This window comes from Aythya ferina (genome assembly GCF_964211825.1).
Source record: "Aythya ferina genome assembly, chromosome: 1".
Lineage (NCBI taxonomy): Eukaryota > Metazoa > Chordata > Aves > Anseriformes > Anatidae > Aythya > Aythya ferina.
The window spans coordinates 207,217,632-207,239,098 of NC_140296.1; the positions used below are offsets into that span (position 1 = coordinate 207,217,632).

General features: G+C 53.9%; 3 protein-coding genes across 4 annotated transcripts; all 3 read left to right on the top strand.

Moving 5' to 3' along the window:
* Positions 1-2,705: 2,705 nt before the first annotated feature.
* Positions 2,706-5,578, top strand: ACR (acrosin; the record flags this gene model as incomplete). The annotated part of the gene is made up of 6 exons (XM_084508194.1): positions 2,706-3,290; positions 3,598-3,795; positions 4,061-4,326; positions 4,611-4,756; positions 5,225-5,395; positions 5,513-5,578. The coding sequence occupies exons 1-6, from the start codon at positions 2,914-2,916 to the stop codon at positions 5,576-5,578; spliced, it is 1,224 nt and encodes a 407-aa protein (XP_084364320.1). The 5' UTR covers positions 2,706-2,913.
* Positions 5,579-9,069: 3,491 nt separating this feature from the next.
* Positions 9,070-13,983, top strand: ARSA (arylsulfatase A). 2 transcript variants are annotated; one of them, XM_084529442.1, is made up of 8 exons: positions 9,070-9,326; positions 9,640-9,880; positions 10,373-10,504; positions 11,086-11,255; positions 11,704-11,828; positions 12,005-12,132; positions 12,534-12,636; positions 12,743-13,983. In XM_084529442.1, exons 1-8 carry the CDS (start codon positions 9,094-9,096, stop codon positions 13,042-13,044), a joined length of 1,434 nt encoding a protein of 477 aa, XP_084385568.1. In that variant the 5' UTR covers positions 9,070-9,093; the 3' UTR covers positions 13,045-13,983. The 2 variants fall into 2 exon arrangements, with proteins under 2 accessions (XP_084385568.1, XP_084385567.1); XM_084529441.1 differs by having other exon boundaries at positions 9,071-9,326; positions 10,373-10,591.
* A 2,171-nt stretch (positions 13,984-16,154) lies between these two features.
* On the top strand, positions 16,155-21,467 carry LOC311430465 (acrosin-like). The gene is made up of 5 exons (XM_084507062.1): positions 16,155-19,021; positions 19,329-19,526; positions 19,792-20,057; positions 20,342-20,487; positions 20,942-21,467. The coding sequence occupies exons 1-5, from the start codon at positions 18,645-18,647 to the stop codon at positions 21,284-21,286; spliced, it is 1,332 nt and encodes a 443-aa protein (XP_084363188.1). The 5' UTR covers positions 16,155-18,644; the 3' UTR covers positions 21,287-21,467.

The window sequence follows — 21,467 nt, forward strand, 5'->3', positions numbered from 1 at the left end:
GGCTGAAGAGGGACATCCCAGATCCATCTGCCACCTGAAAGCTGCAGGATGTCTGCCCAGAACCGCCCCCAGTCCAGGAACAGTGAGGCCATCTGCTGGGGACAATCTCTGCCACATGTCCTCACACTGGCATAGCAGGGCATTGGTCTAGGACCAGGGCTCCCCATGTCAGGAAGCAGCAGTAACTCTGGCCATTCTTCTGGGAGGGATACAGACTCTTCTGAACTTCATCCCTCTTCCCATGCCCCCGATGATAGCCTCTCCACACACATATCTCACTTGTGCGATTCCGCATCCCTGTTGCTCAGGCAGCAATTCCCTGTGCACTCCAGGCTGTGGCTGCATGTGCTGTTGGCACATTGGTCCCCATTCTGGGAACTCACTTAACTTCTTGTTTATCTACAGGGCCTGGCCCCCTGTGGACAGAGGACTTGGCTTGCTTCTAGCCCTGTCTATAGTCACTGGGTTTTTGCAGTGCTCTGCATAACCAGCACACCAAAACAACACATGCAAGTTCTCCAAACAGCCCAAGCTAGTCAATGTCCCTGGGACCCCATTTTACAGCACCCACCCTTCTGCTAGTTGCAGCACCTTGAACATCACTCCAGCTTAATGATGAGCCCTGCATCCCATCCACCACTCTACAGCACCCTCTTGCCGCTCTGCTTCTCCAGCAAAAGACTCCTAGACCTTCAGAAACAGGCATCTTGAAGCACAAAGAAGAGAGCTGGCTGTTACGCAAGAGATTTCCAAGTGCTCTCTCATGAAATGTGACTGTCCATGTAGCTGCACTCAGCTTCACAATAGTGCCACATGAACACTGATGCTTGGGGCAGAGAAGGGACCAGAGCCTGTCATTGGTGCAGCAGTTGCCTCACCTCTCTTCTGTGGATGTCCAAATTTCCCTCATACCCTACTGCTCTGCCTAGCAAACCCTTGTCCTTGCAGTTCACAGCCCTCAAACTCTACGGCAAGTTTTTCCCTGTTTCTCAGCACCAGGCAGCCTCAGGGACACGCTCCTGTCCCTTCAGCACCAATGTCATGCACCAATGACAGCACCCCTGTCATCAGTGCAGCATGGGTGAGACCCAGCTATGAGGGAGCAGCATCAAGCTGGCTCAGAGGCAGCTTTGTGCAGAAGGAGGCACAGGCAGGGTGTGAAACAGTGTTGAAGAGGATCAGCAGCAGCCGCTGCCAGGCCCACCAGCTTTGGCAGGTGGAGGATGAGAGAGATGCAAGAAGGCTGTTCCAGAGGTGCAACCCAAGCTCTGGGAGCTATTCCCGTGCATGTGCAGAACAGGAGTGCTGCCCACACCCCACGTCTACCCCGAGGTTGTCCTCTCCACTCCTTGGTGCTCTCCACCTCCCCCACCGCGAAGCTCCCTCCTTACCTCCCACCCCTCCTCTGCATTGACATGTTAAGTCGCCAACCCTGGAGAAGAGGAATACTGCAATCCGGGGTGTCCAGAGCTCTGTCGGCATCAGAAGTACCAAGGGCATTGCCCATGCTGTTCTCACCTCTGCTCTGCGATCCCTGCAGCTCCTGCCAGCCCAGCCTGGTCCTGGCAGTCCCGGTGAGACTGCCACCCCAAAAGGAAGCTGGTGCGAGGACCTCCCTCGTCCCCTCGTTCCAGGAGGAAACAGGGCTCGTCAAAACGGCAAGTGGCCCTAGGACCTGAGATCAAAGTTCCGGACACACGAGGTGTCTGGTTCCCCCGCAAAGCCCGGAGCTGCAGCGGCTCCGGCTCCCCGCGATGCGCATCCCACACGCTCCCGCCGCCCCGGCCGGCTGCCGCCCGCCCGCCCGGGAAATTGGGTGTCCCGAGCCGCGCCGGCAGTGGGGGTGTCCCCGGGAGGACAACTTCCCACCCCCAGCATGGGGACACAAGGTGGGACAGCCCCCACCCCCGGCACGGCCCGCGGGGGGAAAGGACCACGGCCCTCCCGCACCACGGGGCCGGGACCCCGCGACGGGCGGCGGCGACCCCTGGCGGCACGGTCCGCGTGTGCGCGAGGAGGCGGCCAGACGGGGACACACACCGCACCCCGCAAACACAGGTTGCACATCAACACGGCCGCACCCCCAAAGGTACACAGACTGCACACCAACACGCACGCGCAACACACATGGACCGCACACCAACGCGTGTATAACAAACACTATGCACGCTATCACATGCTGCACACCAATAGCTGCACACATGCACATGCACATGCAGACAGCATGCCAACATGTACACACACACAGCCTGACTGCACATCAACACACAGAGTATGACCTAAAACTAACATGCACACACATTCTGCACACCAATGCACACACACGCACAAACACACTGCACGTCAGCACACACACACCAATACACATTGCACACCAGAACCACCAATTTGTATGTGCACAGAGTGCACATACAAATCCCTTGTACAATATGGAAAGCAGGCACACATGGCATGCACACATTAATCTGAGAATGAATATTCACAGTCTGCACACACAAATCACCGATGCCACAATGAATGTGTACAAGGTGCACTCACACGATGTGTGTACATAGATACAGAGTGCACCCATTCAGAGTGCAAACATGCCTGGTATGTGCACACTAAGAGTGGAAACCACCAAAAGGCAAATCAACACATCTGTGTAATCATGCATGGACATGGCATGCATAACAGGATTCATTGAAACTGCATGTCACTCACTGCTCATCTGCCACAGCTGTATCCAGCCTAGCTCCACAGTGCTCAGACATGCATACTGTCTACAGTAGTTATGTTCTCTGGTGTGTGTCTTTGGGGAGAACCTGCTGGTAAGCAGCTGCAGAGAACAGGGTGGCAGTGAACTTCCCACACAGGTTACAAAATCATGCTTTGGTGTCTCCTGCTAGCTGTCAGCAGGCAGTGCTTGGAGCCATGAGCTGTGCCTGCCATGTGGCCTGCACACACTCGTGCCACCAGAAGAGCATTAAGAGGGTGTCTGTCTGGGGCTGGGCTGAGCCCAAGCCCAGCTTCCACCTCATTTCCTGCCTGGAACCCCCCTATGCAGCCACCCAGGTGGCACCGGCACAGCCGTGCCCAGCACCCGGAACCAGGGGCTCTGTGACATCGGTGTTGGCGCTGAGGGCTCCGTGGGCAACGCGGGCACCACACCACGATCGGTTGCTGTGTTGGTTGCAACAAGCCCAGGGCACGAGCAGCTGCCGCTTGCCATTGGGAGTGATGAATGTGCTGCCCTTCCTCCTGCTGCTGGCCATGGGCTGGCTTGTGCAAGGCACATCAAGCAACTGTGTGTGAGTAGTCTGAGGCTTTGCGAGGGAGCCTGGGGGGACCCTTATGGAGTTCACTGGAGGATGTCCCCTTGTCCCCTGTACCACAGCAGAGCTTCCAAGACCCCATGGGGGAAGCTCAATTCCTCACCAGCATCCAGGCTGCTGGCACAACTCATCCACAGGGCTAAAGCAGAAATGGGCATGGCCAGAGACAACCCAGGGGCCCCACTGTCCACACTGTGCCTCATGGGGAGGGAAGGTGGCTCACATTCACCATGAATAGAGCAAAGGGAAAGTGAGCAAGGCAGTAAAAAGTTTCTGATTACAGGACCTGTGGGCTCCGCCCTATGGCTGATCACTATGGCATGATGCGCGTCGTGGGCGGCACGAATGCCCAGCCAGGGGCCTGGCCCTGGATCGTCAGCATCCAGAATCCCTGGTATTCAGGTGTTGGGCATGTATGTGGAGGGTCCCTCATCAGCCCACAGTGGGTCCTCACAGCAGCACACTGCTTCGAAAATGCAAGGTAAGGGCCCATCTGATTCCCTGCAATATGGCCAGTGCCTGGGCACTGCAAAACCCAGCTGAGGGACTGCTTGTGAGAAGGCTTGGTTCACGCCAAGCTTCCTAGCAGCTTCCACGTCAATGTTCCTTGTGCCCAAAGCATACAAGGGCTATCACGGCCCTCATACCATTGCTTTCCTTTTTTCCTCCACAAAGCAGAGGAAATGCTGGGCTGCTACAGGACATGGCTCTGCCTCCCTCTGACCCCTTTCTCTATCTCCTTCCAGTTATGTCACGATGTGGCGTGTGGTGGTCGGTGCCAACCGGTTGTCTCAGCTGGGCCCTGAGGTTGAAGTGCGCAATATTAAGCGGCTAGTGATGCATGAATACTATAGAAATATCAAATCAGGGCACGACATTGCACTGCTGGAATTGGACCAACCTGTCTGGTGCAGCTACTATATACAACTTGCCTGCGTGCCTGATGCCTCGCTGAGAGTGTCAGATCTGTCAACTTGCTACATCAGTGGTTGGGGTTCCACAGTGGAAAGATGTGAGTTCCCAAAAACACTTTTGTCCAGAGTGAAAGTTTAGCATGCTGGGGAGACAGGGGTTGGGCTTCCCTGATGGCAGAGGCACAACCCAGGGTAAAGCCATGGGGAAGTACGCCTACAGAGAGATGGGCCTGACCCATTTCCCAAAGCAAGACTGAAGGGATACATCAGCACAGTGCCTCTCAAGACACAAAGCCAAGACTTAGGGAAGGGCTATACGTAGGCAAGGGGGGAAAGAACTGGCAATGAGTTGCCGGGTGCCAATTCCTCTATCTGCTCGCAGCTGGACGATCTCCTGATATCCTGCAGGAGGCCATGGTCAATCTCATCGACCTCAAACTCTGCAACAGCAGCCGGTGGTATAGAGGGGCCATCAAGACCCACAACTTGTGTGCTGGTTATATGCAGGGTGGCATCGACACCTGCCAGGTAGGAGCATGCTACAAGTCAGCACACTGCCATGTATTTAGCCCTGACATACGTGCCCAAACGAACACCAGCACATGTAAGCCACCCTTCTAGCTCTGGGTCCCCACCACTTCCACAGCTCACCTCCCCTTTCCCATCTGCAGGTCCTTGCCCAGGCCCCCCTTGTCCCACATCCCCAAGGCTCTGCCCAGAGAGCCCATGCAATGTTCTTGGTGCCTGGTAGACCCACACCTGGAACACCCTTCTTCCCACAGCTGGGATTGTTGCACAAGAGATAGGGGAGAGAGAGAGAGACCTACCTTCCATGCCCACGACCTCCTCCCAGAAAAGCCACTGTAGGCTCCAGAACCCAAGCAGACCTTTTCTGTGCTGTGAATACTGCTCTGGGAGGAGGTGGGAGAGAGGAGCCAGCTCTGCTGCTGACAGCGGACACCTAGTAACACCTTAGGCTTCTCTCCTCCACTGCAGGGTGACAGCGGTGGTCCTCTCGTGTGCAAAGATAACACTGCTGACTACTTCTGGCTCGTTGGTGTGACCAGCTGGGGGACAGGCTGTGGTAGAATGCGTCGGCCTGGAGTATACACCTCCACTCAGCACTTTTACGAATGGATCCTGGTACAGATGGGACTGCACACATCAGTACGATCCTCTCCAGGATCACGGGATTGGAGTCATTTTATCACTGCCTCCACTTCTTTCCAGAGGCCAAGGCCAACAAAAGCAAGCAAGATTAACTCCTGCCCATTTCCACTTCAGAAACTCACAGAATTCTTTAGTCGGGTGCAGGAGCTCTTGTATGCCCTAAAGGGAAATAATGCTTGAGCAGCAGGCTGAGCATGATCCAGTGCAGGCTGCAGTGTACTATAACCATTTTCTTTGGGGGCAGTATCTGGTGATTCAAAGGCAGCCTCAGTGCCAAAGGCCTGCTCTGTCCTGCCCACTCTCCTCTGGTTTTACTTACTCAAATATACTTAGTTCAAGAAATAAAGCTGCCTATTTTCACAGCTAACCATGCCTCATCCTAATTCAATCTCCTGTGCAAGGCAAGGATTTCCATATGTGGCACTTGCAAAATGAAGCTGTGTGCAGACCATGGGTCACAAAGCAGAAAGAATCACCCAGAAAGTATGAGTACAGACTGGGAGAAGAACTCAGTGAGGGCAGCCCTACAGAGAAGGACTTGAGGAGCGTTCAGTGTGAGCCAGCAGTGCACACGTACTGCCCAGGCCAACTGCATCCTGGGCTGCATCAACAGAGGAGTGGCCAGCAGGTGGGGGGAGGTGATAGGCTCCCTCTACTCTGCCCTTGTCAGGCCCACTTGGAGTCCTGCATCCAGGTCTGGGGCCCCCAGCACAAGAAGGATGTGGGGCTGTTAGAATAGGTTCAGTGGAGGGCCACACAGATGATCAAGGAGTCGGAGCACCTCTCCTCTGAAGATAGGCTGAGAGAGATGGAGATGTTCAGCCTAAAGAAGGGAAGGCTCCAAGGTGACCTCATTGCGGCTTTTCAGCATTTAAAGGGATCTTATTAAAAAGATGGAGAGAAACTTCAATCAGATAATGACAGGACAAGGGGAGCTAGTTTTAAACTAAAAGAGGGGAGATTTAGATTAGAGGTTAGGAGGAAATTTTTGACTGTAAGGGTGGTGAGACACTGGAACAGGTTGCCCAGAGAGAAGCACAGAATTATAGAATCATTGAGGTTGGAAGAGACCTCCAAGATCGTCTGATCCAAATATTGCCCTACTATCTATGTCACCCACTGAACCATGTCGCTAAGCACCACATCCAACCTTTCCTTAAACACCCCCAGGGACAGTGACTCCGCCACTTCGCTGGGCAACCTGTTACAACGCCTGACTACTCTTTCTGAGAAGAAATGTCTCCTAATTTCCAACCTGAACCTCCCCTGGCACAACTTGAGGCCATTCCCTCTAGTCCTATCACTAGTTATCTGTGAGGAGAGGCCGACCAACAGCTCCCCACAACTTCCTTTCAGGTAGTAGATGCACCAATCCTGGAGGTGTTCAAGACCAGGTTAGATGTGGCCCTGGGCAACCTGATCTAGTGGGTGGCATCCCTGCCCATGGCAACAGCAGCTGGCAACACCAAGTGTCTCTAGAGCCAGCTACTGGTGGGGTCCTTGTGTGGGTGTGCATGCAATGCACCAGTGAACTTAAAGGTGGACTAGCGCACACACCAGGAGATCCAGATCAGGAAAGACCCAAGGCCTGTCTCAGTGAGTGGCTGAGGAGCTTGACATCCAGCCACAGCTATTACATGAACTTAATTCCCATGCTATTATTTGAAGGATATGTGAATCTGCTCTGCCTATGAATCAAGGGAGTAAATCTGCATGTATGTTTCACTACTGAACACCAGTCCTGATAACTGGAGAGGCAGAAAAGTTCTGGGTTGTGTTTTTTGTACTATGTGGGTGCTGGTAAAGGCATTGTTTCTTGTGCACACAAGCACAACATGCAGAGACCAGACGCAGACACACACAGTGTATGCACACCCAGTATGCATATGCACAGTGTGCACCCACCCGCTTGTCTGCATGCATGCACACACTGTGCATCCAAAGTGGTACATGCATATGCAGAGCACACTCCCAGCATATGTGGGGCTGCACTCAAACATACAACTAACAAGCATCCCACAAACTCACAATCCACTCTCATGCACTCAGCCTGTAAAATCTACCCTTACCATTCCCAACCACAGTGTGCCTGCATGTGTCCTTGCAGAGTGGGCTCCCACAGCAAAGCAGCAGTCACTTGGACCTTCCCTTCTAAGCCCAGACACATGGACACTGTTCATCTGTATGTTCTACCCCTGCTTGCTGGCATTGGTGCAGCTTGAGGCAGTCACACAGTGCCTTGCTTGGCTCCGTACAACTATGTCACCTGTGCACAGTGCACACAGTCCCACATGTCCTTCCCTGTTCCTTGTCTGGTTCCTGGAACTGTCCTCATGTTGTGCCCTTCCAGAGCACAGAACTGCAGTTGTTCTCCTCCCCTCAGCATCCTGCGTGCCATCCCCTTGTGCCACAGTCACCAAGGCCAGGCACTACAGGGCAACCACTGCAATGCCCTATGAATGAAGTAGGCTACATGAATTATACAGCAGCTTTGCCTCCTGCTGCAGTGACAGCCCCCTCGTTCTGCCTCTTAGCCCTGAATAATTGATGTCAGTGAACACAGCAGAAGCAGCAGCCCGAGCATCCTACTTGTGCCAGGGCCAGGCCTTCAGGAGGCACAAGGTGAGACAGGTGGGAAGGCCAGGAGCTATATCAGCAGTCTGAACTGGTGAGGACAGGAAGTGATGGGAAGCTGAGTTCCCAAGCAAATTGTAAAGTGGTTGTAAAAGTCGGATGGGTCTTAGGAAGTGCTGACTAGTAATAATGGTAAAATCCAGAACAGACTGATTACACAGGCTGAATACAAAATATGCTGTATCCACATGACAACATCCAGACTAGGACTTTAGCCAGTTTTACACCTGCTTTGCTTTTGGACTGAAAGTCCTCACCTCTGCCTGCTGTGTGGTTAACCCCATCCCACCACCAGTACATGTTTGTACAAATCTCTGATCTTGCTTTAATCTCATTTTGGGTATGCTAAACAGATGGTGCTCTTCAGGATCTTAGGCCCCAATTCATTTTCAGTGCCTGTCTTCCGAACTTTCTCAAAATCAGGCACAGCAGCATTCTTCTCAGGTGCAGAACTCCCACCATAAAATTGCTATTGCTCTTTGCATGTTCCTTTCCTTATTCTGATTGCAAGTCACTGACCTTTAAGGACACAGGCTTCTACATGCCAAGCACTGCCAGCAGCCCTATTTGTAAGCATGGAATTCTGTCACTGCTGTACACGCTTCACTGGAGAAGCACCAGGACTCCCACAGGGCCAAGTCTGCCCTGAACAAAGCTCGCTCTATTGATTTTGTGCCCTGCAGGCACCCGGGGAGAAGCCCGGTCACTTCTCCCTCCAGACAGCAGCGACCCGGGAGCACGCACCTCGGAGCAGAGGCCGGGCCAGCTGGCCAGGGCACGTGCAGCCCGGTCCCCGCTCGCTGCCTCGCTCCGAGGTGCTCACCGTCCCCCCCAGCAGCCTCCCGGCGGCCCGGCCTCAGCCTGCGAGCGGCCCCAGGGCGGGGCCGGGCCCCCTCTGCGCCGCCGCGGGCCGGGTGCCGGAGGCCCGGGGGCAGCGCCGCGAGACGCCCCCGGCCGCCACCGCCCCGGCACGCCCTGCGGCGCGGCGGGGTCACGTGGCTGGCCGCGCGGGTCAGCTGAGCGCCCGCCCGGCACAGCCCGCGCGAGACGGCGGCAGCGCCATGGGGCCGCGGCGCCGGGTCCCGCTGCGGGCCCTGCTGCTGCTGGCGGCGCTGCGCGGGGCGGCCGGCGCCCTCCCCAGCTTCGTCCTGCTGCTGGCAGACGACCTGGGCTTCGGGGATCTGGGGAGCTACGGGCACCCTTCTTCCGCCACGCCCAACCTGGACCGGATGGCTTCTCGGGGGCTGCGGTTCACCAGCTTCTACAGCAGCGCCCCGGTGTGCAGCCCGTCCCGGTACTGGAGCTGCTGCGGGCCGGGGGGAGGCACCGAGGCGGCGCCCGGCGCTCCGCGGCGCTGCAGGGGCAGGCGGTAAAGCCCCGGCGCCGCGGGAGGCCTGGAGGCGCAGCCGCTGCGAGGGGACCGAGTGCGCGGCCCTGTGGCAGGTGGCTGGCAGCGGCGGCTGTGAGGGCGGGGAGCCGGGGTTCTGGGTCCCTAGGGGTGAGGGGCCCGCTGTGAGAAGAGGTGTGGGCTGCCGAGCAATGCGGGGCGTGCACTGTGCTGTGCCGGGTGTCACGGCTGTCTCCTGCCTCTCTGATCTCTTCTGCAGGGCAGCCCTGCTGACAGGCCGGTTCCAGATGCGCTCCGGGATTTACCCTGGCGTGTTTGACCCAGAATCCCGGGGAGGCCTGCCGCTGTCTGAGGTCACTGTTGCGGAGGTGCTGAAGGCCAAAGGCTATGCGACAGCCATGGTTGGCAAGTGGCACCTTGGTGTGGGCGTTAATGGCTCCTTCCTGCCCATCCACCAGGGCTTTGACCACTTCTTGGGAGTGCCGTACTCCCACGACCAGGTGAGAGATGGGTCCAGCCCATGAGGGTGCATCAGGACCAAGTGGAGGGAGTGCCTCAAAGGTGAACCTTGTGTTTGAGGATGTGTAGGCTGAGTTTTTGCCTGCATGGGTAGATGGGTGTGGGTGGCCGTAGGCCAGGGAAATGGATGTTGGTGGGGAAAGACCTTCTCTGAGGTTTTCATATGGTAGAGCAGTTCTGCAGAACATAGGTAGCAGTTGTGCCTGAGGACACACGCCCTTTAGTGGATTGCAGGACAGAAGGTCAGCTTCTGGGCTACACAGAAATATCTGAACTGCTGTCAGCAGAAAGTGATACTGGTGCAGCATGGTCCTTGGATGGTGCTAGGGTGGACGCAGACCCCTGGGCTTCTGAGAGTGGTTGTCCAAAAGGTTCTTGTAGGACCTGATGGTAGGTTGCTGTGAGTCTCTTTGTCCCCTTCCATTCACTGTCCTGCAGAACAGGTGAAAGGCAGTGTTGTTTGTTCTCTCCAGGGCCCCTGTCAGAATCTCACCTGCTTCCCACCGGATACCAAGTGTTTTGGGACTTGTGACCAGAACCTTGTGCCAGTCCCACTGCTCTGGAACCAAAGCATCGTGCAACAGCCAGTCTCCTTCCCTGATCTGGTGCCACTCTACAACAAATTTTCCCGGGACTTCATTGCTGACTGTGCACAAAGAGGCCTGCCCTTCCTGCTCTACTATGCCTCCCATGTAGGAGAGGGGGAGGGCTATTCCAGGTTTGAGGGTGGGGGAGGAAGCCTTTGTTCAGCTCTGGAGAGCTGGGAAGCACCTCAGCTCCTGTGGTGCTTGGGCTGTGCTGAGCAGTCAATACTTGGATGAGGGATGGGTGAACTCCCTGCCCCTGGCAGATCTGGGGTCAGTGTTCCCATGCCCAGGTTCTGTGGCAGCACCATTCTGGTGATATTCTTGCGTGGCTGCTTTCTGGAGCGTTGGCTGTTTCCCCTGGCCAGTAGTCCATTTGGGAGAACTTACTACTGTCTGAGTCTACGCATCCTGCCTGGGACTCAGCTTCTTTGTACCATTTCTGAGAGGTGTTTCTGAAACTTAGGGGCATGCCCCTTGTTATGTCTTGGGTATTGCCACATATCTGCAGCCTAGCTGGGGTTTTCGCTGTCCTTGAGTGAATTGGGAATGAAATGCAACTCTGGGAGTTTGTGTAGCAACCCTCTCTGCCTTTTCTCCAGCATACACACTACCCCCAGTTTGCAAGCCAGGAGTATGCAGGACAGTCACGGCGTGGGCCATTTGGTGATGCACTTTCAGAGTTCGATGGCTCAGTGGGACAGCTGCTGCAGGCGCTGCAAGAGAATGGTCTTTCGAACACAACCTTGGTGTTTTTCACCTCTGACAATGGGTGAGTGGGCTCACTGGAGGGACTTCATCAATTGGTAAGATTGTACTACCATGATATTGGGCCCCATTGACATGGCATGGCAGTCCCAGGTGACATCCTAGTGACCTGAACTGAGGCAATGTTCTGGTGAGGACCTATTGCATGATCTCCTTGCTCCCATCAATCAGCTGTACTCCTCACAAGCAGAAGCCGCACCAGCTTAGGTCCAGGACTATGCAGCCTGAATATCCCCAGGTTCCTTTCATGTGTGGGTGGCCTCAGTCTCTAGTGCCCTGCTCAAGTGTCTTGCACAGCTTCTTCACCCCTCTCATGCCTCCTGCCTCACAAGGCTGGAAAGGATGTCAGTGTCACTGGCACGGTGTGTTTCTTGTCATGGTCCCACTGGCAAGCAGGGAAGGGGTTGTGAGGACCTGTGAAACTGATGATAGGTGGTTCTTCTCTCTCGCAGCCCTTCTACCATGCGAATGGCACGTGGAGGAAGCTCTGGCCTTCTGAGATGCGGGAAGGGCACAACATATGAAGGTGGCATGCGGGAACCAGCAGTAGCATATTGGCCAGGCCATATCACTCCAGGTGAGACTCAGCACTGCCTGTGCCTTTTGTGTGCTTACACCAGCCAAGGCAGGGGTGTCATGGCAACTCAGTTGCTCTGGGACAAGCAGAGGAGGGGAGAGAAGTGAGGATAGTAGAGATGAGAGTGGAATCAAGCGTTTGAACCGTTCTTTGTGCCTTGCTGTTGTGGGTGGCAGGAGTGACTCATGAGCTCGCAAGCACCCTGGACATCTTGCCAACACTGACTGCCTTGGCTGGAGCGGCTCTTCCCAGTGTTACCCTGGATGGCTATGACCTCAGTCCAGTGCTGTTTGGATCAGGGAAGGTGAGTCCTGCAGGCCAGTTCTGGCTGGTGCGGTATGTGAAAGCTGGGTAGGAGGCCTGAGCTATGTGCTTGATGATCAGTGCCAGCTGAGGGGGTGACCCGTGAACTGGGAGATTTTGTCTGGTCTGGACCATGGGCTTGCCTGGTCTGCTCTGGGGCACACTGTAACAACCACAATATCTTGTGAAGCCTAGTTCCTGTGGCTGCAGTGGATGGATGGGAGCCTCTGTAGCTTTGAGCAGGGAACAAACAGGATGCTGCTGCTCATTAGCTTCCCCATTTTCTGGCTGTAGTGTCAGGGCTTCTTTGTGATTCCCTGGCGCCTCTGCCTGGTCTTGTACTTGGGCTCTTGTCCAGCTTCATGGCCACACAGACAAGATCACCTCTGTTGCTTCCCACAGAGTCCCCGTCAGACCATGTTCTTCTACCCACCGTCCCCTGATCCGCTGCATGGCCCGTTTGCTGTCAGACTTGGGAAGTACAAGGCCCATTACTTCACACAAGGTTAGTCCTGCCTCCCCTCTGCATGGGCAGCTTTGTGAAGTCCTGCCTGGTTCTGCTGTCAAAAGATGAGTAGCAGCTGAGCTACGCTTGGACATCTCTTTTGCAGGTTCCTTTCACAGTGATACCACCCCAGACCAAGCCTGCCATGGGCTGACCCCACTGACCCATCATGTGCCACCACTGCTCTTTGACTTGGAGTCAGACCCTGCCGAGAACTACGATTTGTTGCAGAGTGCTGCAGGGCCAGAGATTTGGCAAGTCCTGAAGGACATCAAACTGCAGAAGATGCTTTTTGAACAGCACATGGAGTTTGGAGAAAGTCAAATCAGGAAGGGCAGGGATCCTGCTCTGCAACCCTGCTGCATACCAAACTGTACTCCCAAGCCCTCCTGCTGCCACTGCTCCTAGCCTCTTGCTGCTCCATCCCCTTCTGTTGCTTCACAGTGGTGCCTATCCCAAATGCGCCAGACCCTCCCCTGCAACTAATCAAGCTTAGCCTTGGAGCTACCTTGGAAGTTTGGCTCAGTGACACGTCTGACAGAGTGCTGGCATAGTGAGCTGCAGGGTTGGAAGGTTACCAACCCTGCTGGATGTGCAAGTATTTGTTGGACCTTCAAGCTGAGGTCTCTTGACAGAAACTCCGACTTGATCAGGGAGGGACCAGGATGTAGCAGCATCACCAGAGCTAGCACAGCTCCTTTTAGACCATCTTTAAGATGAAGCAAAGGGCATGCCCCGGTGGAGATCTCAACTCAGTTGGAAGTATGCTGAACAGCTGAGAGCTGCAGCATCATCACTTTCTGATGGCTAAGGGAACAATGCAAGATGAACGATGAGATGGATGGTCCTGGCAGTTTATGGGGCAGGGTTCTGTACAGATACTGCAGAAGGTATATGTGTAGGTGGGAAGTCTCCTAGGGAGTTACTGAAACGCACCTGGGGGACAATGCAGTCATCGGTCACAGCCAACGTGGGTTCATGAGGGGTAGGTCCTGTTTAATGAATTTGATTTCCTTTTATGATAAGATCACCCATCTAGTTGATCAAGGGAAGCCAGGTGATGTAATCTTTTTGGATTTCAGTAAAGCTTTCAATACAGTTTCTCTTAGGATCCTACTGGACAAAATGTCCAGCATATACTACTAGATAAAAACATGATGGGTGAACAATTGGCTGATGGGTAGGGCTCAGAGTGTTATGGTAAATGGGGCTACATCAGGCTGGTGGCCAGTCACCAGTGGGGTCCCCCATGGTTCCATTTTAGGGCAAGTTCTTTTCATTGTTTTCATAAACAACTTGGATGTAGGACTAGAAGGGTGTTTTGAGTAAATTTGCTGATGATACTAAGCTGGGAGGAGTTGTTGACTCTGAGGGTGGAAAGGCCTTGCAGAGAGATCTGGACAGATTGGAGAGCTGGGCGATCACCAACCACATGAAGTTTAACAAGAGCAAGTGCTGGGTCCTGCACCTGGGATGGGGCAACCCTGGCTATGTGTACAGACTGGGTGATGAGACACTGGAGGGCAGCCCAGTGGAGAGGGATCTGGGGGCTGTGGTTGATAGCAAGGTAAATATGAGCCAGCAGTGTGCCCTGGCAGCCAGGAGGGCCAACCATATCCCGGGGTGCATCAAGCACAGTGTTGCTAGTTGGTCGAGGGAAGGGATTGTCTTGCTCTACTCTGCGCTGGTGTGGCCTTACCTTGAGTACTGTGGGCAGATTTGGGCAACACAGTACAAAAAGGACGTGAAACTGTTGGAAGAGTGTCTGGAGAAGGGCTACAAGGATGGCGAAGGGCCTAGAGGGGAAGATGTATGTCTATTTGCCTATGTCATCGTCTCACAGACGATGACATAGGCAAAGCAGAGACGCTTAACGCCTTCTTTGCCTCTGTCTTCAATGCCGATGATGGGCTTCGGGACCCAGGGTGCCCTGAGCTGGAGGGCCGGGACGGTGGGGATGACAAACTCCCAACTGACCCTGAACGTGTGCGGGATTTGCTACTCCACCTGGATCCCTACAAGTCCATGTGTCCGGATGGGATTCATCCCCGGGTGCTGAAAGAGCTGGCGGACGTCATCGCGGAACCTCTTTCAATTATTTTTCAACGATCCTGGGAATTTGGAGAGGTCCCGGTAGACTGGAAGCTGGCAAATGTTGTGCCAATTTTCAAGAAGGGTCAGAAAGAAGACCCTAGCAATTACAGGCCTGTCAGTCTCACGTCAGTGCCTGGTAAAATCATGGAGAAGTTGGTTCTCGGACTTATTGAGGCGCACCTGGGGGATAAAGCAGTCATTGGTCCCAGCCAGCATGGGTTTGTGAAGGGTAGGTCCTGCCTAACTAACCTGATTTCCTTTTATGATAAGATCACCCGTATGGTGGACCAAGGGAAACCAGCTGATGTGATTTTTTTGGACTTCAGCAAGGCTTTTGACACGGTTTCCCATAGGATCCTACTGGACAAAATGTCCACCATACAGCTAAATAAAAACATCATACGATGGGTGAGCAATTGGCTAACGGGCAGGGCCCAAAGGGTTATGGTAAATGGGGCTGCGTCAGGCTGGCGGGCGGTCACCAGTGGGGTCCCTCAAGGCTCCATTTTAGGGCCGGTACTTTTCAATATTTTTATAAACGATTTGGATGTAGGAATAGAGGGTATTTTGAGCAAGTTTGCTGAGGACACCAAACTTGGAGGAGTTGTGGACTCAAATGAGGGCGTAAAGGCCTTACAGAGGGATCTGGACAGGTTGGAGAGCTGGGCGATCACCAACCACATGAAGTTCAATAAGAGCAAGTGCCGGGTCCTGCACCTGGGACGGGGAAACCCTGGCTGCATGTACAGACTGGGCGATGAGACGCTGGAGAGCAGCCTAGAAGAGAGGGATCTGGGGGTCGTGGTAGACAGCAAGTTGAATATGAGCCAGCAGTGTGCCCTGGCAGCCAGGAGGGCCAACCGTGCCCTGGGGTGCATCAAGCACGGCATCGCTAGTAGGTCAAGGGAGGTGATTGTCCCGCTCTACTCTGCGCTGGTGCGGCCTCACCTCGAGTACTGTGTGCAGTTCTGGGCACCACAGTATAAAAAGGACATGAAACTGTTGGAAAGTGTCCAGAGGAGGGCTACGAAGATGGTGAAAGGCCTTGAGGGGAAGACGTACGAGGAACGGCTGAGGTCACTGGGCCTGTTCAGCCTGGAGAAGAGGAGGCTGAGGGGAGACCTCATCACAGTCTACAACTTCCTCGTAAGGGGGTGTCGAGAGGCAGGAGACCTTTTCTCCATTAACACTAGTGACAGGACCCGCAGGAACGGGGTTAAGCTGAGGCAGGGGAAATTTAGGCTGGACGTCAGGAGGGGGTTCTTCACAGAGAGGGTGGTTGCACACTGGAACAGGCTCCCCAAGGAAGTGGTCACTGCACCAAGCCTGTCTGAATTTAAGAAGAGATTGGACTGTGCACTTAGGCACATGGTCTGAACTTTTGGGTAGACCTGTGCAGTGTCAAGAGTTGGACTTGATGATCCTTAAGGGTCCCTTCCAACTCAGGATATTCTATGATTCTATGATTCTATGTATAAGGAGTGGTTGAGGTCAGTTGGTCTGTTCAGCCTGAAAAAGAGGAGGCTGAGGGGAGACCTTATTGCGGTCTACAGCTTCCTTACGAGAGGGAGTGGAGGGGCAGGTGCCGATCTGTTCTCTTTAGTGACCAGCAATAGGACCCGAGGGAATGGAGTCAAGCTGTGACAGGGGAGGTTCAGGCTGGATATCTGGAAAAGGTTCTTCACTGAGAGGTTGGTCACACACTGGAACAGGCTCCCCAGGAATGTAGTCCTGACACCAAGCCTGTTGGAGTTTAAGAAGCGTTTGGAATATACTCTTAGTCATACAGTCTAAATTTGTGGGTAGACCTGTGTGGTACCAGGAGTTGGACTCCATGATCCTTGTGGGTCTCTTCCAACTTGGGATATTCTATGAAGCAGCTTAGGGTATGCAGCTCAAACAAGTCTATTTGGTGACAAACACCTCATGACTCCGGGAGGTGGAGATGTGGCTGGCAGTTGGCAGGCCTGGTCCATCTGTAAGGTCTGTGAATGCTGGAGCTGGTTGCAACCAGGTGGGCTGCATCCACACGACAGAAAGAGTCTCCTCTTGTTCATGAGCTAGTCCAGCTTCAAGTTAACTAGTGAAACGCATGTGCACAGTGATCCCCCCCAGTAGCTGGCCCTAGACATGTGGTGTTTCCAGTTGCTGGCTCCTGAGGAGCTGTGATTCTTTATGGCATTACAAGTACCTGGGCCTTGTATCCACAGAAAATAAATAATCTTCTCTAAGGCCTTCTGTCTACTATAAGCAGATTTGGGGCACCACCTTCAGGTCAATTTTCAGACACGGCAGTTTTGAGTCCAGTTTGTTTGGAGCCCAGTTCTGGTGCCTATAAAGCCATGATCAGTGTCAAGGGTCTTGAGAACAGTTATTCCACTTTCAGCCAGAGGCTGAATCTTGTGCTTCTCTGTCATCGAAGGAACCAGGTTGCCTTTACATCCATCTGCACAAGCATAGGTAGCAGTAGGAAACTCCCCCACCTCTCACAAGCTTTACAGCTGCTGTTCTTCAAGTCTGCAGTTGTTACTGCATGTATCAGTACAGGCTGGGGGATGACCTGATAGAGAAGAGCTCTGAGGAGAAGGATCTGGGGGTCCTGGTGGGCGACAGGTTGGCCATGTGTCAGCAGTGTGCCCTGGTGGCCAAGAGGGCCAATGGGATCCTGGTGTGCATTAAAAGGAGCATGGCCAGCATGTCAAGGGAAGTGATCCTCCCCCTCTACTCTGCCCTGGTCAGGCCTCACCTGGAGTACTGGGTCCAGTTCTGTGCACCCTGGTATGAAAAAGACAGGGATCTCCTGGAAAGAGTCCAGCGGAGGGCCACAAAGATGATATGGGGCCTGGAGCATCTTCCCTGTGAGGAAATGCTGAGAGACCTGGGTCTGTTCAGCCTGGACAAGAGAAGACTGAGAGGGGATCTTATTAACGTTTACAAATATCTTAAGTGTGGGAGACAGTGGAATTTGGCCAACCTCTTTTCAGTGGTTTGTGGGGACAGGACAAGGGGCAATGGCCACAAGATGGAGCATGGGAAGTTCTGCACCAACATGCAAAAGAACTTCTTCACAGTGAGAGTGACAGAGCACTGGGACAGGCTGCCCAGGGAGGTTGTGGAGTCTCCTCCTCTGGAGATATTCAAGGCCTGTCTGGACACCTACCTGGGCAACCTGCTCTAGGGAACCTGCTTTGGCAGGGGGTTGGACCTGATGATCTCTTGAGGTCCCTTACAACCCCTACAATTCTGTGATTCTGTAAAGTCACTGCTCTCTTCTTTCTGGACACCCAGTCCTGCTTGGAAAAAATGCAGTCCAAGTGGCTGGCTCCAGCCTTTCTCCTGTAACTTCCAGGCATTCCAGCATGCAAACAAGATACACCCATATAGCAATAGGAAGCAAGCTGATAAGAGGCTGATGCAGTATTTAGCAAAGCCATGGAGAATGTAGAGCTGAGAGGAGGAATATCAATTAAACTATGTGTGTTTAGCCACATATACCAGACTCCACAACAGATATCGCCAGACTTGGCCAAGAATGACAATATTATTAATTAAGAGTGGAGATAGTATGTGACGTGAGTATGTTAATCCTGCTACAGGATGTTACTATGGCTGACATAGCGTGTGTAAGCTGTGCATTTCCACTGAGTTGTGTAGGAAGGTTAACCCTGCTTTGGTATGCTTGGCTTATTCAGCTTACACATCACTGCTCATCTGCCACAACTGTATCCAGCCTAGCTCCACAGTGCTCAGACATGCATACTGTCTACAGTAGTTATGTTCTCTGGTGTGTGTCTTTGGGGAGAACCTGCTGGTAAGCAGCTGCAGAGAACAGGGTGGCAGTGAACTTCCCACACAGGTTACAAAATCATGCTTTGGTGTCTCCTGCTAGCTGTCAGCAGGCAGTGCTTGGAGCCATGAGCTGTGCCTGCCATGTGGCCTGCACACGCTCGTGCCACCAGAAGAGCATTAAGAGGGTGTCTGTCTGGGGCTGGGCTGAGCCCAAGCCCAGCTTCCACCTCATTTCCTGCCTGGAACCCCCCTATGCAGCCACCCAGGTGGCACCGGCACAGCCGTGCCCAGCACCCGGAACCAGGGGCTCTGTGACATCGGTGTTGGCGCTGAGGGCTCCGTGGGCAACGCGGGCACCACACCACGATCGGTTGCTGTGTTGGTTGCAACAAGCCCAGGGCACGAGCAGCTGCCGCTTGCCATTGGGAGTGATGAATGTGCTGCCCTTCCTCCTGCTGCTGGCCATGGGCTGGCTTGTGCAAGGCACATCAGGAAACTGTGGGTGAGTCATCTGAGGCTTTGGGAAGGAGCCTGGGGGGACCCTTATGGAGTTCACTGGAGGATGTCCCCTTGTCCCCTGTACCACAGCAGAGCTTCCAAGACCCCATGGGGGAAGCTCGATTCCTCACCAGCATCCAGGCTGCTGGCACAACTCATCCACAGGGCTAAAGCAGAAATGGGCATGGCCAGAGACAACCCAGGGGCCCCACTGTCCACACTGTGCCTCATGGGGAGGGAAGGTGGCTCACATTCACCATGAACAGAGCAAAGGGAAAGTGAGCAAGGCAGTAAAAAGTTTCTGATTACAGGACCTGTGGGCTCCGCCCTATGGCTGATCACTATGGCATGATGCGCGTCGTGGGCGGCACGAATGCCCAGCCAGGGGCCTGGCCCTGGATCGTCAGCATCCAGAATCCCTGGTATTCAGGTGTTGGGCATGTATGTGGAGGGTCCCTCATCAGCCCACAGTGGGTCCTCACAGCAGCACACTGCTTCGAAAATGCAAGGTAAGGGCCCATCTGATTCCCTGCAATATGGCCAGTGCCTGGGCACTGCAAAACCCAGCTGAGGGACTGCTTGTGAGAAGGCTTGGTTCACGCCAAGCTTCCTAGCAGCTTCCACGTCAATGTTCCTTGTGCCCAAAGCATACAAGGGCTATCACGGCCCTCATACCATTGCTTTCCTTTTTTCCTCCACAAAGCAGAGGAACTGCTGGGCTGCTACAGGACATGGCTCTGCCTCCCTCTGACCCCTTTCTCTATCTCCTTCCAGTTATGTCACGATGTGGCGTGTGGTGGTCGGTGCCAACCGGTTGTCTCAGCTGGGCCCTGAGGTTGAAGTGCGCAATATTAAGCGGCTAGTGATGCATGAATACTACAGAAATATCAAATCAGGGCACGACATTGCACTGCTGGAATTGGACCAACCTGTCCAGTGCAGTCAATATATACAACTTGCCTGCGTGCCTGATGCCTCGCTGGGAGTGTCAGATCTGTCAACTTGCTACATCAGTGGTTGGGGTTCCACAGTGCAAAGATGTAAGTTCCCAAAAACGCTTTTGTCCAGAGTGAAAGTTTAGCATGCTGGGGAGACAGGGGTTGGGCTTCCCTGATGGCAGAGGCACAACCCAGGGTAAAGCCATGGGGAAGTACGCCTACAGAGAGATGGGCCTGACCCATTTCCCAAAGCAAGACTGAAGGGATACATCAGCACAGTGCCTCTCAAGACACAAAGCCAAGACTTAGGGAAGGGGTATATGTAGGCAAGGGGGGAAAGAACTGGCAATGAGTTGCCGGGTGCCAATTCCTCTATCTGCTCGCAGCTGGACGATCTCCTGATATCCTGCAGGAGGCCATGGTCAATCTCATCAACCTCAAAATCTGCAACAGCACCCAGTTTTACAGAGGGGCCATCAAGACCCACAACTTGTGTGCTGGTTTTATGCAGGGTGGCATCGATACCTGCCAGGTAGGAGCATGCTACAAGTCAGCACACTGCCACGTGGGTAGCCCAAACAAACACCAGCACATGTAAGCCACCCTTCTAGCTCTGAGTCCCCACCACTTCCACAGCTCACCTCCCCTTTCCCATCTGCAGGTCCTTGCCCAGGCCCCCCTTGTCCCACATCCCCAAGGCTCTGCCCAGAGAGCCCATGCAATGTTCTTGGTGCCTGGTAGACCCACACCTGGAACACCCTTCTTCCCACAGCTGGGATTGTTGCACAAGAGATAGGGGAGAGAGAGAGAGACCTACCTTCCATGCCCACGACCTCCTCCCAGAAAAGCCACTGTAGGCTCCAGAACCCAAGCAGACCTTTTCTGTGCTGTGAATACTGCTCTGGGAGGAGGTGGGAGAGAGGAGCCAGCTCTGCTGCTGACAGCGGACACCTAGTAACACCTTAGGCTTCTCTCCTCTACTGCAGGGTGACAGCGGTGGTCCTCTCGTGTGCAAAGATAACACTGCTGACTACTTCTGGCTCGTTGGTGTGACTAGCTGGGGGACAGGCTGTGGTAGAATGTATCGGCCTGGAGTATACACCTCCACTCAGCACTTTTACGAATGGATCCTGGTACAGATGGGACTGCGTCCAGTGGGAGAGGTTACTTCAACACCACAGCCAGTCGTTGTCTCAACCGCTGTCCACAAGCCAATACCATCACAGTCATCAGGCCCATTTAGATCATGTCCATTTCCGCGCCAGAAACTCCTGGAATTCTTTAATTTGTTGCAGGATCTCCTGCAGGTTTTAAGGAGAAATAATGCTTGAGCAGCAGGCTGAGCATGATCCAGTGCAGGCTGCTATAACAATTTTCTTCAGGGGCATTGCCTGGTAATCCAAAGGCAGCCCCAGTGCCAAAGGCCTGCTCTGTCTCGCCCACCCTCCTCTGACTACACAAACACTCAATTTTACTTAGGTTAAGAATAAAGCTGCCTATTTTCACAGATAA